At 39.0% G+C, this 22,724-nt stretch overlaps 1 protein-coding gene across 1 annotated transcript; it reads left to right on the forward strand.

Moving 5' to 3' along the window:
- The first annotated feature begins 1,146 nt into the window (after positions 1-1,146).
- tbcela (tubulin folding cofactor E-like a) lies at positions 1,147-22,176 on the forward strand. Its single transcript, XM_079675892.1, has 11 exons — positions 1,147-1,221; positions 2,767-2,869; positions 2,990-3,058; positions 3,570-3,748; positions 4,915-5,054; positions 5,687-5,868; positions 6,266-6,522; positions 10,736-10,862; positions 11,016-11,132; positions 11,250-11,361; positions 11,596-22,176. The coding sequence occupies exons 4-11, from the start codon at positions 3,601-3,603 to the stop codon at positions 11,827-11,829; spliced, it is 1,317 nt and encodes a 438-aa protein (XP_079532018.1). The 5' UTR covers positions 1,147-1,221; positions 2,767-2,869; positions 2,990-3,058; positions 3,570-3,600; the 3' UTR covers positions 11,830-22,176.
- The last annotated feature ends 548 nt before the right edge of the window (positions 22,177-22,724 follow it).

The following is a 22,724-nucleotide window of genomic DNA, read 5'->3' on the forward strand; positions in this document are numbered from 1 at the left end:
GTGTCTTGGTTGTTGTTTATGTCTGTTTTCAACTGTTTTACGTGTCTATGCGCTGTAAAGTGTTCATTAAGCCGTTAAAGTGAGCCAGAATACACAAAACCAAGGCCTTTAACCTCATAAATCAAAGTGAAATTTGCCATATTTGTTGTCATTAGTTTCAAGTCTGCATTCTCTACCATAACATGTTGAAATATCTGCCATGACAAAGCTCTATCAGCATAATCTGGGCTGGGTCAGATACATTTGAATGCAATACTTAGGAGTATAAACTACATGACAGTTTTTATCATATATAAAGTATTATATTGGATTACAACAAAATAAATGTAATCTAAATATTTATGGGTTAAATTCAAAGCTCTTATATATCACAACTCCTCCCGAAAAAGGGCCCTGCTACAAACATTTGGCAATTTCTTTTTTTTTTAAAACATATTTCAATCCATTTAAATTGGTTTATAGGCATTGTTCATCATGAAAACAAGGTTTGTGACTTTAAAGTTGCCGATTTTTTAAGATCTATTAACGTGTCAACAATTTCTTTGAATGTTATTTAAATTGTTGTACAGTAGTTACTTGTTTGTTTTTTATCTGATTATGCACCTGTTACCATACACTGAACAAAATTACATAATTGTATTAGGTTAGTTTAAAGCAATACTATTAAGTTTAAACAAAATGTGAAGGTATAACTTAATACTATTGCTTCCGACTAATCTAATACAATTATGTGAAATCTGTTGACATAATACATTTAATTAAAGTCAACGTTTCAGTTTTTTCAGTGTAGGATAGGATGAGTTTTTTTATTAAACAAGAAAAATCATGTGCTTCAGCAGCAGCAGGCTAACACACACTGTAAACAAAATTACAGGGGATTTTAAAGTAAATTACTGGCAGCAGAGTTTCAAATAAGTTACTGTATTGTAGTACTCCAAAATCTCAAAAAATACTTGAGTATTTTGACTACATGACACCACTGACAATGACATCCTTGTCTCAGGGGCATCTGTTTTCTTATTTTGTGGGATAGAGACAAAAAGATGCTCATAAAATATCCACTTTAAACTGGTAATCTGAAAAGAAATCAATAAAAGAAAAGGAAAAAAACAACAACTCATTTTCAGCTATCAAGCTATGTCACTTCCGGGATGTATCGGCGAGCAAAATGACAGCTGGTTTGTTTTTAATAACAAGGAAAAATCTAAGTAGACATCAAAGGTATGTGGAACGAAGACCTTCTATTGTATCCGTTTTTGAGACGTATTATTGACATACTTTCATAAGGTAGTTATTATTGGAAGTATTTTATATCGTTGCCATCTGTTATCCATCTCGGGCTCCATCGAGCTGCTGCTGGGGGTCAGACTGTATTGTCTGCTACCGGTCTCAGAAGCAACAACAGCAGCAGTTTGTACTTGTTATTCATCAGTTATGTTGTTTCCTTTAGCCGGGAAAATGACGGGGAACCGGGTTGTAATTTTTTGCACAGGGTTAGCTACAAGCTTTTTAGTAAAAAAAAAAAAAGGAAACTCCTTTCAAATATATGCGAATTTATAATTGTCTTAATATTATTGACATATTTATCAAATAAATCCCCCATTATAAGACCTATTACAAAACAGCAACATGTATACATTAGTTCGGCGTTAATTTTATAGAAAAAGTGTCACTTGAAACAATGAAATATCATCTTTTATAATCGATCTGCATGTTGTTGCCAGGACCACTTCTTCCTAATCTGATTCAACTTGGTAAGGGGCTATAGCTAGGCAGGCACGTTTAAAAGTAAAAATGTGGTCTTAATAACTATTGCTTTGTCAAAACGGTAAATGCCGAATTGACAACAATAGTGTGTTGAATCGATGGTTGTCAGGTTTAAACTGATAAACTGTAAACTGATAAGCAAAGAATAATAAAATAACGACATTTGTCACAGCGGACTCCCTACAAAACAGACCCTGCCAAATTCAATTAACAAAACAGTCGATTTATAGATGCCTGCGCTTTATAGGCCGTTGCATAACACCAGGGAGAATTTTATAAAAATCCACAATAGTTACATTGTAAATCGGTTTAAATCTAATAGATTACGTAGCACATTGTGAAATAAAATGTCAAGCTTTACAGTCGGTTTGTCTCATAGACTGTATATATAAGGTTTGTCTGCTGATGCAGCTATCATGTTTCAACCAATAGATGTTACTCCGTAAGAGGATCTAGCCAGTAAACTTGACATTTTGTTACATTTCTCATTGCTTTATTAACAAAAATATATGCCGATTCAACGAGTTATTCGGGATTCATCGATTGCTACCATGTTTTACAAGATGTGTACAGATTTACTGATGAACAAAGATACTTAAAATTGATAGATTTATCAAGGCTGTTCGGCTTAGCGGATTTAACACGTAACAAAACAAGTCAGAACCAATGTAATTGTTTTTAAACTAATGTTGTTCTGTAAATGGCTTACTTACTGCATACTTACACATAACCCTGACAGACAATTGTCCTTATTTTGTTTAAACCTCTGGATGAAATTGCTGTCTGGTTTTTAGCCTACTGGGAACGAATTTTAGATAAATAAATAGATACTTTATGTATCCCTCATGGGGAAATTATTCATTAATATTATAGTCACAGCACCAGTGTTGTAAAGTATTACAGAAGTTAAACATATTTAATGGCTTAAATTGGATTGATATTGGCAAATAAATAACAAGGCAGAAAGGGCGGTGATCTTTGACTTTGTTTGTTTTCAAGTGTCATGTGGTGAGCGGTCCTCTCTGTCCTGGTCTGCCTTGAGCAACTGACCAAAAAGGGACCAGCAATTCTTCTGCAGACATCTTCCAGACACAGCACTGGAGTAAGATACTACTGAAAAGGCCCTTTTCAAAAATATAGTCAATGACATTCTGTTTCACTTGCAGTTATAAAATATATCTGTCAGTGTAAGGAGTTAAGCTACTCTTGTGTTTTTTAACAGGCCATCATTACAAACTTAACAAGACAGTGAGCTGTGATACTGGTCAAGTCAAAGGAAAGGTCTTTTCAGGTAAGACACTTTCTGTTATATATTTTCGAAATAGAAACAGATTAGACATATTTGACAGGACAGTGGTTCAAACACATCAGATGGATCTATGTTATATTAATATAACTTGAATTATCAGCTGAAGAGTAACAAACAGTCGGCCACCGTATATTTTTCATAGAAAGTGTTATCAAATAATCATTAGTTAACATAAGATAAGATGGACCTTTATTGAAACCCGCAGGGAAATTCAGTAGTTAAAGCAGCAACAGAGTAAGAGTGAAATACAGGACAGTACAGATAAGAGTTCACATAAGGATAATAAACTGTAACTGTTGAAACAAGATATCGCAACAACAAGGTCAAATGTTGATCAGTTGAAGGAACATATATGCCTAATTGCAGCCCTTATAAACTGTTGTGCTGTAATGTGTAATGTATTTAGCAGCAAATATGCCTGGGTTGGTTAAACAGGGCCCATGCATGAGTGGACAGCGGATCAATGTGGATTTGTGTCTCCTTTCCACATCAGGTGAGAGGGGGCTGTTCAGCAGGACCAAGCCATGGAGCCTCTACAGGACGTGTTTGGCCGTACCTTTGTCGAGGTCATGAGTGAAAAGTACAGCCCAGAGAACTTTCCTGTCCGCAGAGGGCCCGGTATAGGAGTGGTGGTGGTGCCCATCACATGTCCTCAAGGCTCCCCTATGAAAGGTGAGCTGCATGGGCATATCACTTTTTCCTTATCCCACCACAGCTTCCTAAGAAGGGGCCAAGGCTTTATTTACTTAATATAATTGGCTGATTTAAATGCAGGGTTTGGAGGCTTACTTCAGGGTTAATATGGATGGATGGATATGGATGGATGGACGGATATGGATGGATATGGATGGACATTATTTTGTCACAGCAGCATGTCGACAGTAGATCTTCAGAAATGACAACATTATTTTAAAAAAATTGAATAGAATACAAATAAATCAAAGATAGAAATTAAGAATGAAAATGTAAAAACAATCTATACTTTACATATTCTGAATAAAAAATATCTCTATTCAGAGGAGTATCTCAACATTATAAAATATACAGAATAGGATAATCTAAACATTATAAAATATACGGAATAGGAGTATCTGAACATTATAAAATATACAGAAAAAAATGTATACTGTTACAATTACGAGTTTCCTGTACAAATATTTAATCAGTAACCAAATCTGAGTATCCCAATATAAAAGTAATGCAACCTGATTACTTTCTGTTACTTTTAGATTACCTCAATATCAAATGCGATGAAATCAAGAAAATACAAGATACTTCATGATCAAAAATATTTCCTCTGCTCAGAGATTTTATGAATAGGAAAGCCTGCCTTTAGTTAAGAATATTCAGGCAGTAGCTTACTGTATACACCAACAATGAAACACATGAGCACATACCACAGTTTAAAAAGCTGAAATAAAATCTGAGCTCACAGAAAATGCTCTGTTTTAGTTTAATACATACAAGTCAGCGATAAACAAAAACGTTGAAATAATGTGAAGCAGCACTCCGCGATAATTTACAGCCGTTTAGGCACGTATCATGTGAATGCAGCTTATATCGTTGTTTATTGAGGCCACAAACAGCCATCGGTATAACAGTGGTACATTCATAAACAGTTTAAAACTTTGGAACTTTAACACCTCACGCGTTCCCATTGTGTTCAGTGAAAATTCTTTGTTGTAACATATCAAAGCTTCCTGTGACTCGTTACGTTTCATCTCAAAGCCACTTTGATCATAACAAAACAAATATCCTTGTTCCTGTGAGAACTTTCCCCTCTGTCGGACCAACCCTTACTTTTTATTTTCTTCCGTCCTCCCCCACCTCCCCTCCAGACCGTCTGAACCTGCCCAGCATTCTGGTGCTGACCGGCTGTGGGATCAACAGGGCCGGAGACCAGGCTGAGATCGCTGCTTTCTGCGCACATGTCATAGAGCTGGACCTGTCTCACAACAAGCTGCAGGACTGGCAAGAGGTGCCGTCTCTCAGTTTATTACAGTAGTTCATTTCCATTCCAAGATAATGTAGTTGATTGTTGTAACAAACCCGCAAAACGCAACATTTATAGTAAATACAACACATTAGAATAGAGTAGAACAGAATATAATTCCTTCATTGTCATTGTACCCATGTACAATGTTTTAAAGAGTTACAAGAGTTACAACAATGGAAGACTTAGGACTTAACCAAGGAATATTCCTCTCTGTCATAAGATGCATTTCCATCCATTTCTTTAAAAAGAATCTGAGTGGAAAAAGTGCCTGAAGTTTTTGTAAAAAAGTATAGTGAAAATCTTCATTCTCCTGTCCGAGATGATAAAGTATATTTCAGTGTGTTGATAAAAACTAGATGCGACAATGAAAATGGATTGAGAGAATAGATGATAATGATTTAAAAAATATTAGTTTCACTATCTAATGTAACCTTACTAATATTAGCGATACATGTGTATGGATAACAATTAAAAACACATAATGATGCTCACCGTTGACAAATTCTAATGTCCAATAAAAATCTGTTGCCGTCCAAAAAGTAAAATCAATTTTGTAGTTTTCTGTTTACATTTATACTTTCTAAAGTGAAAACACATCATCGCTCGTTTCTCAGATCAATAAAATCGTGTCTAACATCCCCAACCTGGAGTTCCTGAACCTGAGCTCGAACCCCCTGGGAGGAGTGACCCTGGAGCCGCGATGGGCTGAATGCTTCTCCCGGGTCAGACGCCTCGTCTTCAACAACACCCAGGTGTCCTGGGACACCTTGCTGCTGCTCACCAGGGAAACAACTGAGTAAGGAGATCACTGCTTTTACGTTCCTCCACGAACTGGATTACAGTTATAAGATGAGAGAAAATGAATAATTGAGTGCTGCAGGGATGCCGTATATTTGTAAGCTTTGCACTGACTGCCTAGACAATCATATTTTCAAATTGTTCATAATACAAGATTTAAATTTGACAGGGGAACATGCTTTTTGGGGGTTTCTCTTTCCTGTAGTGTGTTTATATAGGTTTAGTGCATGTAAATGGCCTGCAAAGGCTAAAATCCCTGTGTTCCCTTCAGAGGGAGTTTCTGAAAATAAGCAACATATGTCCTCTCTAAGAAAATATTTTGTGTAATGGACAAACTTAATTCTATGTGACCAGGCAGAGTATCACCTTTTCCCACACCCTGTTCACTTCTGCAGGCTGGAGGAGTTGTTCCTGTGCCTTAATGAGTATAGTAGTGTGAGTGCCTCCAGTATGGCCTGCCCCAGCCTGCGCCTCCTTCATATCACCGACAACAGCCTCAAGGACTGGGCCGAGGTCCGCAAGTTTGGCTCCATGTTCCCCAGTCTGGACACGCTCATTATGGCAAACAACAACTTGGCCTCCATTGAAGACAGCAAAGATATCCTGCTGAAGCTCTTCCCCAAACTACGCAGCATCAACCTGCACAACTCAGGTCAGTTACGAGAGTTGATTTGTATGTGTGTTTTGGTTTGGGACATGTTAAACAATGTAAACATTTTAATGTTCCTTATTGTCCCTTATTGGCTTCTGTGGAGGTAAGGTTTTGCGGGCATCTAACAACTGGAAGGTTCTGGGTTATATGTGGTTGTGTGAATGTGTGTGAATGTTAGCTTCCATGAGCAGGAGCAGTGGTAGAAAAAGTATTGAGATTCTTTACTTGAGTAAAAATACTGATAGGCCTACCACACTGTAAAAATACTCAAGTAAAAGTACTGCATCAAGAATGATACTTAAGAAAAAGTATTTACTGTAAGTACGATTAAGAAATATACTTAGCATCAGGAGTAAAAGTACTCAGTAAATCTTCACCTTTAAGAAGCTGGAACTATGAAATACTTTTAGCAAAATTGCCCACTTTTAAGTTACTTTGAGTTACTTAACGACCATTTTGGAATGGTTTAATCTATACCAAATAATAATATTTTAAATGTTTTTTCTTTATAGTTTAGAATGTAAGTAACTAGTGAATACATCTGAAACATTAATGCAGTGGGGTAAAAAGTACAACATCTGCTTCATTAAATGTAGTAGAGTAGAAGTATAAAGTAGTAGAAAATGAAAATAAAAGGAAAATACTTGGGTTCTAGTACCTCAAATGTGTACTTAAGCACAGCAATTGAGTAAATGTACTTAGTAACATTCCACGACTGAGCAGGCGGCCCTTTGCATGGCATCCCCAGCCTCTCAATGAATTGGTTTGAATCAAGACCCCACTAATTGTGCATTTCCATTGCAGGGCCTCGCTCGGCTTACTACGGTATAGTTAGGCCTTGTTAGGCCAGGCTCACTTTATGCTGCGTTTCCATTACTGTTTAGTAGCTGGGGCAATAACGCAGCGTCCACAAGGCGGCATGCATTGAAGCTTGCCAGCGGGCGTGTCTGAAGCTCAACCAACAACCAATCACCTGAATCTCCCGCCCCGGACACACAAGCATGCGGTTTGATTGGCTAGAGCTTGTACTGGCATATGATTTGATTTGCTGACGCTTCCGTCGAAGCTTCAAAAGTTGAACATTGCTCAACTTGAAACGAGCAACACGAGCAAAGCGAAGCGACGCTCCCGCAATGCAGTTCGGCAAAGTGTGACGTCACCCCATTAAAAGTGAATGGGCAGAAGCGTTGAAGCTTCAACGCACGCCGCCGTGTGGACGGGCCGTAACGGCCCCTACACACGGCGGCGTGCGTTGTCGCTTGCCGGCGGGGGGGGGCTGAAACTCGACCAACAACCAATCACATGAATCTCCCGCCACAGACACACAAGCACGCGGTTTGATTGGCTAGAGCTTGTACTGGCATATGATTCGATTGGCTGACGCCTCCATCGAGGCGTCAAAAGTAGAACATTGCTCTACTTTTGCAGCGAGCACCACGAGAGAAGCTAGGCTTTGGTCCCACAATGCAGTTCGGCGAATCGTGACGTCACCCCATTCAAAGTGAATTGGCAGAAGCGTTGAAGCGGCAACGCACGCCGCCGTGTGTAGGGGCCGTAACTATAGTAACGCAGTGTAGGCTGAGCCATGACGTCATTTTCAATGCGAACCACAGAAAAACAACATCAGACGTTAGCTGTTAGCACTCAAGCTCACAGCTCCTCATTTCTGTTCAGAAACTAGACAAAAGTTAAACAAGTACAAACCCCAGACTGTCTGTGTCATGGCAAATACAGTCGCTGGTTTATCTATGTCTGCATAGGCCGTTGTTGTGAGTGTGGACGGCCGGAGCATATACTGCGTTAGCTTAGCCGATCTCCATTCAGAAAAAACGCATTTTAAAAGGTTTTTCGCCTGCCGTCTTGTCTGCTGACTTGTCAAAGGATTAATTCATGGTTTTTACTAACCGGTATCAGTATGTTGTTACTTTTTACAATTAAATCACGGTCAAATGTGTTCATTTTGTTGTAGTTTTAGCCCCCTTGCCAGCGATTCTCTCTCTAGTTTAGCATACTCAGCCTACCCGCGTAACTGCTTAAACAAACTGCTCCGCGCTGTAGTGGAAATGCGCCAGTGTGCCGTGTCGATGCATATTTTCGTCATGGCCAAATATTACCAGTGGCGGCCGGCCCATAGGGGCGCTAGGGGCGCCGCCCCCCCTCTTCCCACATGTTTGATTGTCATTAAAAATTAAAAATAAATAAAAATATATATTTAAAAAAAATATATATATATATTTACACTGTATATATATATTTTGTTAATGAACAAGGTAAATATTATATAGTTGGTATCAGTAAAATGTATAATCGACAATAAAATCTTGTTTAAAATTGTTTTACGATGTCTAAAGTTACTGATAAGTCACATGTTTCCTGCCTGGCCGCAGCGTGTATCATTACCCTCTCTCGTCCGGGCGGTAGAAAGGAGCCCTCAGCCAGAGCAGCAGCAGCCAACAAGCTGACTGTTGCTATCTGTAAACTATGCCGCCGAAACATAATTTCAGCCAATCAGCGTCGTCAGATCTGATGCTCAAAGGGCGCCCTGTCAGCGCCCTGGTCTGTGTGTCTGTGTGTTGTTTAGACTCGTATCCAAGGTGACGCTACAGTAGTTGTCTGCAGGTGGAGACTCCGGTGCTAGTGGATCGCCGGAGCTGTAGATTAACATTTACATGCTTATTGTAGTTGTAAGGGCAATGCCTGTGGCACCATGGAGCATATGTGTGGGCTGGACCTGTATTTTACAGGAAAGGAGTGATCAGAGGGTCGAGTTGTCGATTCTTGTTCAGTTTTCATCTTCCTCACCCTCTCAGACTTTGAGTTGCGCGCGCTGCTAAAGAGACACGCTACCATGGAAACCAAACAATGGTGTAGCTGTATTAAAGTCCGAGTGGAAACAGTCGTGAGTAAATCTGATTTTGTCAGAAATCGGGAGAAATGCGGGAGTTTCCCGCGAAAATCGGGAGGGTTGGCAAGTATCACACACACACACACACACACACACACACACACACACACACTCACACACACACACACACAGACACACAGACACACACACACACACACACACACACACACACACACACACACATAATGTTCGTATTTAGTCTCCTGATTTTAAATGGGAATTCAATAATTTGAGTGTTCCCAAATCACCAGTCTTCTGCAGTTTGTGTGGGCATACTGTACTGTTGCACAGTTTTTGGAAGATTAATGTCTTCCGGGGGGCCAATCCCCCGGACCGCCCTAGTATGGTTTGGTCACCATTTCCATAGCCCCACCAAAAATATTTTCCACCAGCCGCCACTGGGTACTACAATTTTAATTTTCAGTCCGTGATCGTTCTCTTTATACTGTACATACATGGTTTGAATGGGTGAATGACTTGTATATGTAAAACACTTTGAGGAGTATTAAAGACTGGATATAGCGCCATATAAATGCAGTCCTTTAACCATTTATAGTTTCATTCTGGTAGTAAAACACTGATATGCTGCAGATTTTCAGCTCAGTACAGAAGGGCAGAGTCAGCATCTGTTTGCAAAGACTTTATGGCTGACAAAAATAGCAAAGGCAAACATGTCATTGTATCTTAAAAGCTTTGTTTTATCTGTAGAGTATTGGAACAGATCCCTCTCCACGTCACTTTTTCAGGAATTGTTTCTATTTTGGGGAGTATTGCTGGTCGATCTATTTTTGGAGTTCTGTTGAGAGCAGAACATTAGTCTTGTTGTTTCAGATTATGTCTTTAAGATCTATCTTAAATCAAAAACAAACTATGCTGAAAGGCTGTAGCTTTATTGTACTTGTTATTCAAATGAGACACCAGGTTTAACATATCGCACAGAGAAATGTTAGCACATGGGTTGGACAGAGTTAAATTAACCTTAGATATGATAATATCAATAATTTCAATTATCATTATTACAATTCTCTCTCTTTCTTTTTTTAATTCCTGTCTTTTTTATTTTTGCTTTTGGATTAAAGGCATATGTTTTGGCCTTTTTCTTTGTTTTTTTCTTTGACTTTACAGTATGTAACAAATGCATCACGAGAATCATCTGTGGAAAAACAAAGTAAATGCATAAATGTTTTTTTTTTTAAAAAGGGTTATCTGCGAGAGACACAGCGCACTTCATTCTAATACATGTGAACTGTTGCTATTTATTTATCCTGATCACTGTTTAAAAAGTGAATTTTCGATGTGTGTTTTCAGGACTTAACCGATGGGAGGACATTGAGAAGCTCAACTTCTTCCCCAGGCTGGAGGAGGTGCGGCTGCAGGGCATTCCCTTACTGCAGACCTACACCAACACGGAGCAGCGCAGCCTCATGGTAGCACAGTGAGTCTCCACAATGGAAATCCCTTTGTCCATAAACTGCTTGTTTGTTTGTGTTTAAAAGGATGACATATAACATTTCCAAAGTAATCTGACTTAAGTCAACTTAAATTTCTGATTCACACATTGTCAATAATATTGTGTGCTTCCTCAAAGGCTTCCTTCAATATCACTGCTTAATGGCAGTGTTGTGACTGACAGTGAGAGAGAAGACGCAGAGAGGTTCTTCATCCGTTACCACCTAGACTACCCTGAGGAGGAGCTGCCCTACAGGTACGCTGCACTTATTTTCTGTACTCCAACTACAAGAGTGTGAGTGTTAGTGTCATGCATTATAGGTACGAGTGTACTCTTAATACTGACACCACAACCTGCTCTGTTCCTCCTCAGATACCATTCCCTAGTAACCAAGTATGGGAAGCTCGAACCTCTCGCTGAGATCGACCTTCGACCTCGCTGCCGTGCCGAGGTGGAAGTTCACTGTGAGGAAAAAGTGGAACAGGTGTGTTAAACAGGCTGTAATGTTATGTTGTATAATGTAGAATGTCTAAAGAGGAAAGGCTTCGAGTGATATATTGTAACCCATTAATCGTGATCCTGGTATCAAGAAAATATTATTTCACACTGGGCAAAGCAAATGAAGCGGAGAAATACAAATATCCAGACTTTGGTTAATTGTACTTATTCTAAATTAAATTAGTGTCCCAATTGCATAAAATGTTTGTCTTTGTCTCAGCTGAGCATCCGTTTGGACCAGACAGTAGCTGAGCTGAAGAAGCAGCTGACAACAGTGGTCCAGCTGTCCACCAGCAGCATGAGGATCTACTACATCGACAAGTGCAGCGCCTTCGGTCCGGAGGAAATGAAGTACAAAACCCGGGCTCTGCACTCCTACAGCATTCAGGACGGTGATGAGATACTGGTGGTCCCGAAGACCAAGTTAAAAGCTGGTGTCCAACTGCCGAAATAGGGTGATGATTGATTAATTTGAGTATGCGTTAACTGGAATCACGGAATAAATGGAAAACGCATATGGAACTGCATCAGCGGCCACTCGTTAGGAACACCATCATGGAGACTGCAGTGGGCTGCTCGGAGGCTCTGGCTGGAATTAAAGCCCTTTACGTATTTATTTATTTATTTTCAGCTTAATTTGAGGCTACCCACTGGAGTGTGTAGACAACGCTACCAGCTTAAGCAGAGAGGAGGGCGCTTCTTTATTGTCAAAGCTTGCTGCAGCTCCATTACTGTACCTAACAAATTCCTAGTCAAGTATCCAAAGCCACCACCTTTCCCACTTTTTGCAAACACTACCATTATTAGCAGTGAGGCAGAGTTTTTTCATTTGGGCATCATTTCAAGAAATGTGCAGTTGTTGAAGGAAAATCCTGTTTGTTAAATGGTGGTTATGAAACTTTCTTTTATTTGGGTCCATTTTGTTTTTGGTGGTGTTTTTTTCAGTATTTTTATTAATAGTTGCAAAAGTTAGAAAATGCTACATCACATTATTGATTGTTGGACAAAATGCCAACAGAATCAAAAGCATTTAACTATTTCTAGATTTGTTATGACGATCGATAGTTGTTCGTCGTAGAATATACCAACTGTACATCCTCCAGGAATCCCCAATGACTTGGGACATATGAAAATAGTATGCTTTAAAAGTTATAAGAAAATGCACAAATTTAAAATTGTGATTAACTACATAAGTGTAATAACTGGACACAAGATCTTCCTGTCCATTCCGAGTTTGTGTACCCTCCTGGCTTCAAGTTTCAACATCATAGTTTTGTAATTTTACTTTGCATCAGGATTGGCTTGCAAACTTATCGTTATGCCTGTACATACAAACCATGTGCTAAAGTGAGATTTAAGAAGAGCACAAAAAAAAGCTTCCGGTTAAACCCTGCACAGTGGATAATAAAGCAACAATAGGTCAATCTGGAGGGGAACTTTAAATAAAATTGAAATTGGTAAGGCAGGCCAAGGAGAATATTGGTAGTACAAAAAGGGAAATAACACCACTTAATGACAAAATGGCTTCAGGAGTGAAATTGAATATATTGTGTAAAGACAGTAAGCAGTATTTTTATGGACTAGCTTAAGATCATGTACCCTGGGGAGTCCTTTTGGGATATGGTTTACCAGGGTTGTTGCCTTCGAGCAATATAAGTAGAGCTGTGTCCCAACTATTGGCAGGAAGTCACGCATGCTTTCATTGGTTTGTTTAGTCACGGTTCTCCCTTGTCACTATTGTTTTGTGAGTTTTATGGATTTGAGGACCTCAGAATTCCTTCTCTGTTATTTGCAGTAGATGTAGTTGTGTTGTGTATGATGTTTTGTTGGCCTCATCAGACTGCAGCCTTCAGCACAGCCTCGGGCAGTTTGTATTTGGCTTGAGAGCCAAAAGCCATAGTCGGACAAATCTTTATTTCTCCCACTGTGTTGGGTGTGAGTTACTGCTTTAAGAGAAGGAGTACCTTCCTGTCATCAAGTTATTTTTGCTTAGGAAGGTTGCTAACTAATTGTAATGACCTGGAAGTATTTACCTCGAAGCCTTGATAAGAGCTGGTTGAGTTATCTAAATGCTAAGGGAAGGTCCTTTGTTGCTTCTGCTCTTAAGTCCTTTAGCATAGGGTACATTGGACCGACCTTTACCAAAGAAAAAGAGAATATACCGTTCCACACTTTTATAAGACATGAGATAAACAGGGCAACTGTGACCAGTTGCTTGCCAAATAGTGAACCACATTTATCTGCACTGCTAAGCCTTATGTTGGCTACTTAGCTTACTTAGGCCCCGGCCACATGAGGACGAAAACGGTCGTTTGCGTTACTGTTTAGTGTCATATAGACCGTTCGGCCACACGAGGACGACCGAATATGATAGTAAACATCTGCGGAAACGATAACGGGTCCCAAGGTGGATAGAACGGCATACGCAACGCTCTGGGGGGTCCAACGGCTCCGTGTGTACGCCCTATACTATACGATCATTTTCTGATAATGATGAGGCAATAGCCCCGCCCCTCCCCACCTCTGCTGCTCACCCCCGCGTCAAAGTAAACTGCACACTGAATTCAGATTATTTATCTTTCTCTCGATATGGACATAAACGCGAGTGAAGTCTAATCTGACAGGACGGAGACACGCAGCTCTGCTCACATGCAGCTCCTCCCGCTGTGATGCAGCGGGGAACGGAGCAAACACACACTTCAAGTCAGATCATCTCCCTTAGCTATTTTAATTACCTCTCAAACTACCTAAATTAGTTATAAATATTTGTATTTGTACTTTCGGCCGGGTCACTCATTACTGGATCAGCTGCTGCTTGGGAGGAAAAAGAGAGGCTCCATGTATTATATTATTATATTATATAGATTCGTTATTCATTTGTTTTAAAGCTCAATAAATAACAAAGAAGACCTTTCACCGGCACTTTTATAATTTTGACCGGAAGATTTCAACTTTAACACACGTTGACTGGCGAAAAACTCTGCCCGGTTCCCTCGGCCCCCACCGCGGAGAATTAACAGAAGGGCAACCATGACAACCATGCTTCTTCGCTGCTTTGTGGAGGAAGTTACAGCGCCACGTATAGGCTCCTGCATATGTACTGCAGCTTCTCCAGCGGTTGGAGCTAAACGGAGCTGTCTCGTGTGGACAGACACTATCGGGTGAACATTGCGTGTGGACGGAAGCTTTTTTGCGATTGCATTTGCGTTAATCCTATGCGTTTAGCCGTATGCGTCCTCGTGTGGCCGGGGCCTTAATCTTCTTCATCAGCCAGCATCCTTGGTATCTGTTGTTCACAGAGTTGATTCCCCCCCCTTCCATCTTGATGTTTCTTGGCATCTCTTATGACCATTTATGAATGAGTTACTAACATGTATAACTGCTAAAACACAGTAAAAACTGTTGCACATCGTGTTTCAAGATGCCATACTTGTTTATTAGGTGCGTTGTATAACATAATTTAAGGATAATTATATGGTAATGGTCCATATTGATTTAGAAAGAAAAAAAAAGTATTCTCTTCATTCTTAAGATATGACTGTGACGTTAACGTGTAAGCTCAATAATGAACTCCAGCTCAACCAACTATATTGTAATATCGAAGTAATCATCTTGAAATATGACATTAATAATTGTAATATACACACATCTTATTGTGAGGTTAATTTCACACACACAGGCCGCTCTTCAAACCTACTTTGATGTTAGCTTGTCTACGTAATCGATCAAAGCAAATTTAAATTAACCTTATCAATGCATAAAGTTACCTACCTAATAAAATATCTCTCTAACTTACAAAGATGACCTTATTTTACCAACCTCAAACAGAAGCTGTTTGTTCTACAGTATTTAGACCCTCCAGAAAAACGCGATTCTGGGATCGCAGAATTTACCGCATAATCAGCAAAATGGCGCAGATTTCTAAAAGGCCGCATATTTATCAAAAGGCCGCATAATCCCCGCATTTTTCCACACAAAGTTGAGAAAAAAAAAAGTTAACTCGCGCATCACAGAATGTAAACAACACTGTATAGAGTGAACGTGTGGAGCTCACACGATAGAGAAAACACAAAAATGAAAATATCTAATCCATCTCATTTACCGACGAACATTTCTACTAAAGACCGGGCAAAAAGTGGGGGGACACTATTCTGCACCCCGTGCAACTGTGTGTTGGAGCATAAGAGAAAATCGACGGTGACGACCCGCTTTGATTCATTCAAACATTCGAAAATGCTTTCTGCTGCTGCGGACAAGAAAGCCAAACAACTCACGTTCACGAGGCATCAACCTCCAAAACCCTTTCGAGGGCTACAAGAAACGAGGTGAGTAGCCTACAAGATTGAAGCTGCAGATAACGAACGAGTAAATGAAAACAGAATGAGGCGGAGAAGTGTGTGTGTGTGTGTGTGTGTGTGTGTGTGTGTGTGTGTGTGTGTGTGTGTGTGTGTGTGTGTGTGTGGGTGTGGGTGTGGGTGTGCGTGAGATTAAAATAGCCCAATTGCTTTTACAATAAATAAACATTGAATGTGTTTAATTGAATAGTAAAGGGGTTTAACGTTAGTGGCAGGTTGTGTGTGAGAGAGAATAAATAAGACAGCCCAATATTTAAAAGAAAATCGAAAACATTTTCCCGCATATTTAGCATATTTCGCAACTTTCCGCATATTTCGCAACTTCCCGCAGTTTCACCACATAAAATCACATAAAACCCCGCATGTTTAATCGCATAATCAAGGATTTTAGCCCGCATAATCAAGGAATTTAGCCCGCATAATCAAGGATTTTTGCCCGCGTTTTTCTGGAGGGTCTAAGTATTATCCCACTTAGTGCTTAACACTTCTCTATTACGTTTTAACTTGGAGGCTACGATTAGCATCTTTAGCACAGATGTAACAGATCTAACCCAAGCCTTAACATTCATTAACGTTAGCTGACTAAAAACATAAGCAACGGATAAATAAAGTACGTGAATTTCACTTACCGTAAAACTGCATTCATGCACCGTCTGTTTTAAACATGGAGCGAGTCACAATAGAACAATATAAACATGAAGAATAGTCCACAAGGCACCAGCACAACAAACACGGCCGAGTTCAAGTTATGTTCCTCGGATGAGCTGAGCAGGCAGAGCCCCTGTAGCTTCACGGAGCTGCTAGCAGAGCAGGAAGCTAACAGCAGCAGTCACTGGACAGACCTGTAACTCAATGTGACCACGCCCTAATGTATGCATAACTTTGAGGCTTAATATAACTTAAACTAATTATAAATGGTAGTAACTCATTAATAAATGGTGATTTGTTTAACACTTTACAAGGCTCCCTTTTGACAGTTATAAATGTTAGTTACTCATAAATAAATGGTCATAAAGAGATGCCAAGAAACATCAAGATGGAAGGGGGAATCAACTCAGTGAACAACAGATACCAAGGATGCTGGCTGATGAAGAAAACGAAGTAAGCTAGGTAGCCAATATAAGGCTTAGTCATCTTGCTAAATAGTGAGCCTCTGTCGATGTATGAAAACTAAGTTAGAACTGGTTTATAAATGGTTCTTAATGATTAATAAAGTGTTTACAACCTAATTAATAACCTAATTATAAACCCTTTATGAATCCTTTATAAGGCTAGTCTTATTGTAAAGTGGTACCGAACAATGTAGCTGATACTACTGATAACACTAATCTAACGGGCCGATAACATCTGAATCAGGTTGAGAGATTCAGGAGCTCATACATTTAACGGAAGCTCAGATTAGAGCCGTTGAACCTTTGCGTCGAAAGGAGCCAGTTGGTTCGGTTTTCTGATAAGTATGCCTCCTGGGATAGAGACATTCTCAGGATTGCCCAAAGATTCCTATGGAGGGGCTAGAAGACTTTGATGGGAAGAGGGACCTCTGAATTACCATTCTGAGCCGTAAGGGATTAATGGCAGTAAATGGATGAATGGATATTTGCTTTATCACTGACCAAGATCTGTGTTTGTTATCACAAATCCAAATCTGTATCCACAGAGGTGTACACTCACACTTGCCCACACAGGTTATCTGTTGTGTAATGTCATGTGATGCCCATATAGGTTTCATTGTTGCTCTGCCACTACAGTAAACTCACTAGATGAGTTTTGTTTATTTTAAGGAATGAATTGACGCATAAAACCCAAATAGAGTGGTGCAGTGATGACGTATTTTTGTAGACCCTACCCAGAAGTTTGTGTCGCAAGGGTTCTATCAACAAAAAGCAATGGGATTTTTCAATTCGACTTCTGAAAACAGTAGAAAAAAAGATCTTTGGCAAACAAACATTTAAGATACTTACACATTTTGTTTAGCAAAACATATTAACTCCACATAATCACACCATTTTTAAAAATGTTAAGGAATCACCAGAAGCAAAAAGCTAACGTTAGGCTACAAACTACACTGAACAAAAATATAAACGCAACACTTTTATTTTTGCTCCCATTTTTCATGAGATGAACTCAAAGATCTAAAACATTTTCTTTATACACAAAATAACAATTTTTCTCAAATATTGTTCACAAATCTGAAAAAATCTGTGATAGTGAGCACTTCTCCTTTGCCGAGATAAGGGTTAGGGTAATGTTGTGAATCGAGTGGCCCATGGTGGTGGTGGGGTTATGGTATGGGCAGGCGTATGTTATGGACGACGAACACAGGCCACTCGATTCACAACATTACCCTAACCCTAACCCCAACCCTAACCCTAATCCTAACCCTCACACCAGATACTGACTGGTTTTCGGACCCCCCCAGACCCCCCCAATAAAGCAAAAATGCACGTTTCAGAGTGGCCTTTTATTGTGGCCATTCTAAGGCACACCTGTGCAATAATCATGCTGTCTAATCAGCATCTTGATATGCCACACCTGTGAGGTGGGATGGATTATCTCAGCAAAGGAGAAGTGCTCACTATCACAGATTTTTTCAGATTTGTCAACAATATTTGAGAGAAATGGTTATTTTGTGTATATAGAAAATGTTTTAGATCTTTGAGTTCATCTCATGAAAAATGGGAGCAAAAACAAAAGTGTTGCGTTTAGATTTTTGTTCAGTGTAACTACATCACAGTCACATGGATACGCACCACCACAGCAACTGCTGTTCTATACTACATAAGAGTTTTGGACATTCACAAGTGAGGTATTACTGATGTATTTTATGTGGTAGAACAAAATGTGAAAATCTCTTCAGTTTGGGTACACCACAGACCTTACTTCAGGTTTCTCTCCCAGAACACCTGCACCACTCTATTAGGGTACCCAAAAGACAATCTTCCAAGCACAGTCCGCACTGGAGAAGTATAAAGACATAACTTCTCTATCCATAACATCATGCAAGTACAGATATGATTGTATTTATTCATCCATCTGTCCCTCCATTAGCTATAAGTCCTTATCCAGATCATGAGACTTTATTTGAGCACATTCTAGGGAGTAAGATGAGGATGAGACTTTGACATTACTTTGTACTGTATGTTCATGGTTATGGCAACATCTCTGATTTACATAGCTGGCTTTATGAATGTAATTATGTTTTGCTTTTATCTATTTTTATGTTCTTCTTTAGGCTTTTAAGATTAAATCAATACTTATTTAAAGCTCCATTTTGCTTATGTAAATCATATGATTTCCTTTTACTTTACATTTAGATACTTTCACAAGATCTCGTGTTATGTATCTTAAAAATGCTTAATCAATGCACTTTCTTTTCAGTGTATTTAAAATGTCCTAGAATAGAATATACTGTATTAATTGTCCTCACTGATGTGCATGCATATGCACCTTTAAACTGCACACTTCAGTGAAAGACGTATATTTGTGCCTCAATATCATTGTGTCATCTGCTTCACATGAGTTCACATTTCACTCTATCCTACACAGAATCTATTTCACCAAAGCTCATTGGGTATTATTATCATAATGTGGAATGTATACAGTACATGTATGTATTGATTTGATCAAACAACATGCACCTAGTGTAAGAGGAGCATTGACGTGTGATGTTTGGTGCTATTGATTTTTCCTATAGCAAGCATCTTAACAGAGAAAGGAATTCCTGTCAGTGCACAGTGTTATGACTACTTAGTTTAATGTCAAGCCACTTATTTAAATATTGTTTTTGTACTGTCAGTTCATCCACTGTTTATGTTTAGGTAAGTGTTACATGTATTTAGCTTGGTTTTACCCTCCACATGTTATCAATATACCCAATATGTATAACTATTCTGACTGTTGTAATTTGTTTAATTTATGAAGAATTCTGCTATACTTGAATATTAGAAGGTGTGATTATAGACTTAAGGATACGGTGTAGTGGTGTAGCAATGACTTATAGCAGGTTATATGAAAAATAATAACAGCACTGTGACCTGTTTTCCCATTCTAGTGCTAAATAAATAGCATAGCTTGAATCACAGCCATATAGTATCCAGCACAGAGAGAGGCAACATTGCAGTGCTGGCACCAACACCAAATCTGAATTAATTAATAGTGTATGTGCTTATCTGTGTGAAATTTGTTGAAATGAGAACATGTATTATGTAATAATTGGTAGAGTGGGGGAATTCTTTTGGTATGCATGTTTTTTAATGTAGGCTACTTCTGTTATCAGTCCCACAAAATCATACTGTAAGGCTTTCTTTGACTGCCTTTTATTTGTCACTTAAAAATGTTATAAGAAGACATTCAAACCGAGATTATAATTCCACCATCAGTAACCTCAATACAGCTGAAAGCAGTACATCCACTTTGCATGTTATGGTTGTAGTTTTAATTTAAAAATGACTCAATTTTTGTTTATCTCTGTTTGCAGTCAGTAGAAATATTACTTGCTTTCATGGCTTTAAAACACATTACAGAGATTGATATGATCTTTTAATTAACAATATCATTTCACATTTTGGGTTAAAGGCTAGCATGCTTACTTGCTGTGTAAGAAGATCGGTGCTACTCTCGCACGCTAAACATGAAGCTACAGCTAGTGGACGGTTAGCTTAGCCTAGCATAAAGACTGGAAATTGGCGGGAACAGCTCATCTAGCTTTGTCCAAAAGTAACAAGATCTGCTGAACAGCCCAGATAAAACATATCTTGGTTGTATACATTAAACTTCCTCCAAGGGTAGAACAACAGGTTCCAGTTTAAAATGTGGTTCATGGGGGATGTGACTTTCACAGCCATTGCACTTAATTGAGTTCCAGCTTTGAAATAGTTTGACACACAAGCTCACCTTGACATTAATACACTTAGGAGTGAGCTTTAAAAGTATATAATAGGCGCGTTCACACCAAGTACTTTTCCCACAAAGGTTCCTGAGAACTACGATTTAGTTGCGTTCACACAAAAAAGTCCCAGGAACTAAATGAGTTCTAGAGAACCTTTTTTACCCCCTTTTCAGTCCCTGCTAGAGAGCAGGGACTTTCGTGGGAGAAAAAGGTTCCTGTGTCTGATTGGCTGGGCGGAATGCAAACCACGCCCCGTCAAACTCCCAAAAACTTTTATGAAGCCGCCATTTTATTATCCTCGCATTGCATTATTAGCATTAGCATTAGCCCAGCGCAGAAACGCAGAGAGACTAACTTATGACAACACAAAATAAAACATGGGAGCGGTGGAGATGAGGAGGTGTCAGCGTTCTGGCCGTTTACTCGGAAGGCTTCAGTAGAAGCTGCTGGGAGTCCCAGCAGCTTCTACTGAAGCCTGTCCCTAACTCCGGGGACTTCCGGCCGGGGATTTTGGGCGGCAGTCGCCGTGAAGTTGTTTGGGGCCTGCCAGTAAACCCAAAGCAGAAGAAGAAGAACTGACGTCAGCGGCTTCATTTGCCTAATCCACCCCCAGGAACTAATTTCTGGTGTGAACACAATCTGTACTTAGTTCATGAGAACTAAAGAGTTCTCAGGAACCTTTGTGGGAAAAGTACTTGGTGTGAAAACGCCTATTGGTTTATTTTTACCTTTTAGACAGAGAAAGGATAGCTGTTTTCCCCTTTACTACATTTTTCTGCTAAGCTTAACAAAGCTGGGCTAATTAGCTGCTTTATGTACATACACATTAAGTATACATGCGCAAGAGTGTGGTATCAATCTTCTCATCCTACCCCCTGCCAAACATGAAATAGGAATATTTCCAAAAGCATTTAAACTGTTTCATCAAAGGAGTCATCAATTGTGGGAAAAGGCAATCTTAAAAAATGGTATGAATTAATCAATTGAAATACTTCCTGAGGAACAATTAAGGGGGCGATTTGGCTTTTATTCCAACACCCTCTCTACTGCTCAAGGTTGTTCATTTTTTAAGAAGAAATCCAACCAAAATGAAGCATGCATTGACGAGCTCTATTTGTTAAGATAAAGGATCACACATAATGCTAAACATCTGGAAGCTTCAGCACAGCACATCCTGTCTAAATGGAGAACTGCGGAAATAAAAAAGCACTTGATATTAGGGATGTATCAGTAAATGCACTGTTTGAGTCATCGTCTGCCTCGTAAAGAACTGCATCATGTGAATCTCAGAAGCCTTTATTTGTCTTCACTTACAGTGTTATAGATTTTGGTTGGGCTAAATTGTGACCAGGTTTTATCCCCGCTCAGCCTTATATACCAGTATTAAGCTAATCACTCACTCTGTAACACACAACTGTTCACAATCTGTGGCAATTAAAGCATTCTTTTTTTGGTAGCAACCTATATCAAGGATTATATATAACAGAATGAGTCATCTTTAAATATTAGCTTTATGTAAAGAAAGTTGAATGGTAATAAAAGACAGTCTCCCTCCTCAGTGTGTGACAATTTGTTTAATTTACAGCAGCAGCCTTGGGTCTATGTCAGGGGTCCAGATGCGTTTTACAGATGGTTATACTGCAGTAGGATTTCATGACTCATTCAATTTGATGCAGACACTAGCACACTCCAGCATGAATGACTACTTGAGTACTGGAAATTGGAATACTTAAAAGAAGCAATGAGACATGGTTTATAGGGGATCTCGTTTAATGTATGTAATTAAAACAACACAGATACAAAACTGCAGTGCATTGATGCATATAAAACTAAGTGAATGAACAAAATGATATTAAATGTTTAATTTATTTATTTGTATTGATGTCTTTCAAAAATGGGTTTGTGTGTAAGATCTTCTTTGCATTCAAGCATATTTAAAATAAATATTACATATTTATATATATTATTATTATTAAGATTTATTTGTATTTAGCCTTCTTACTACTTGTACAAATTAATAGCAATACTTTCCCAATGGTCATAAAGCATTCTACTGAAAACATACACAACAGATCATCAATATTCAAGTATTTGGTTACAGCTCCA

This window comes from Notothenia rossii (genome assembly GCF_949606895.1).
Source record: "Notothenia rossii genome assembly, chromosome: 4".
NCBI lineage: Eukaryota > Metazoa > Chordata > Actinopteri > Perciformes > Nototheniidae > Notothenia > Notothenia rossii.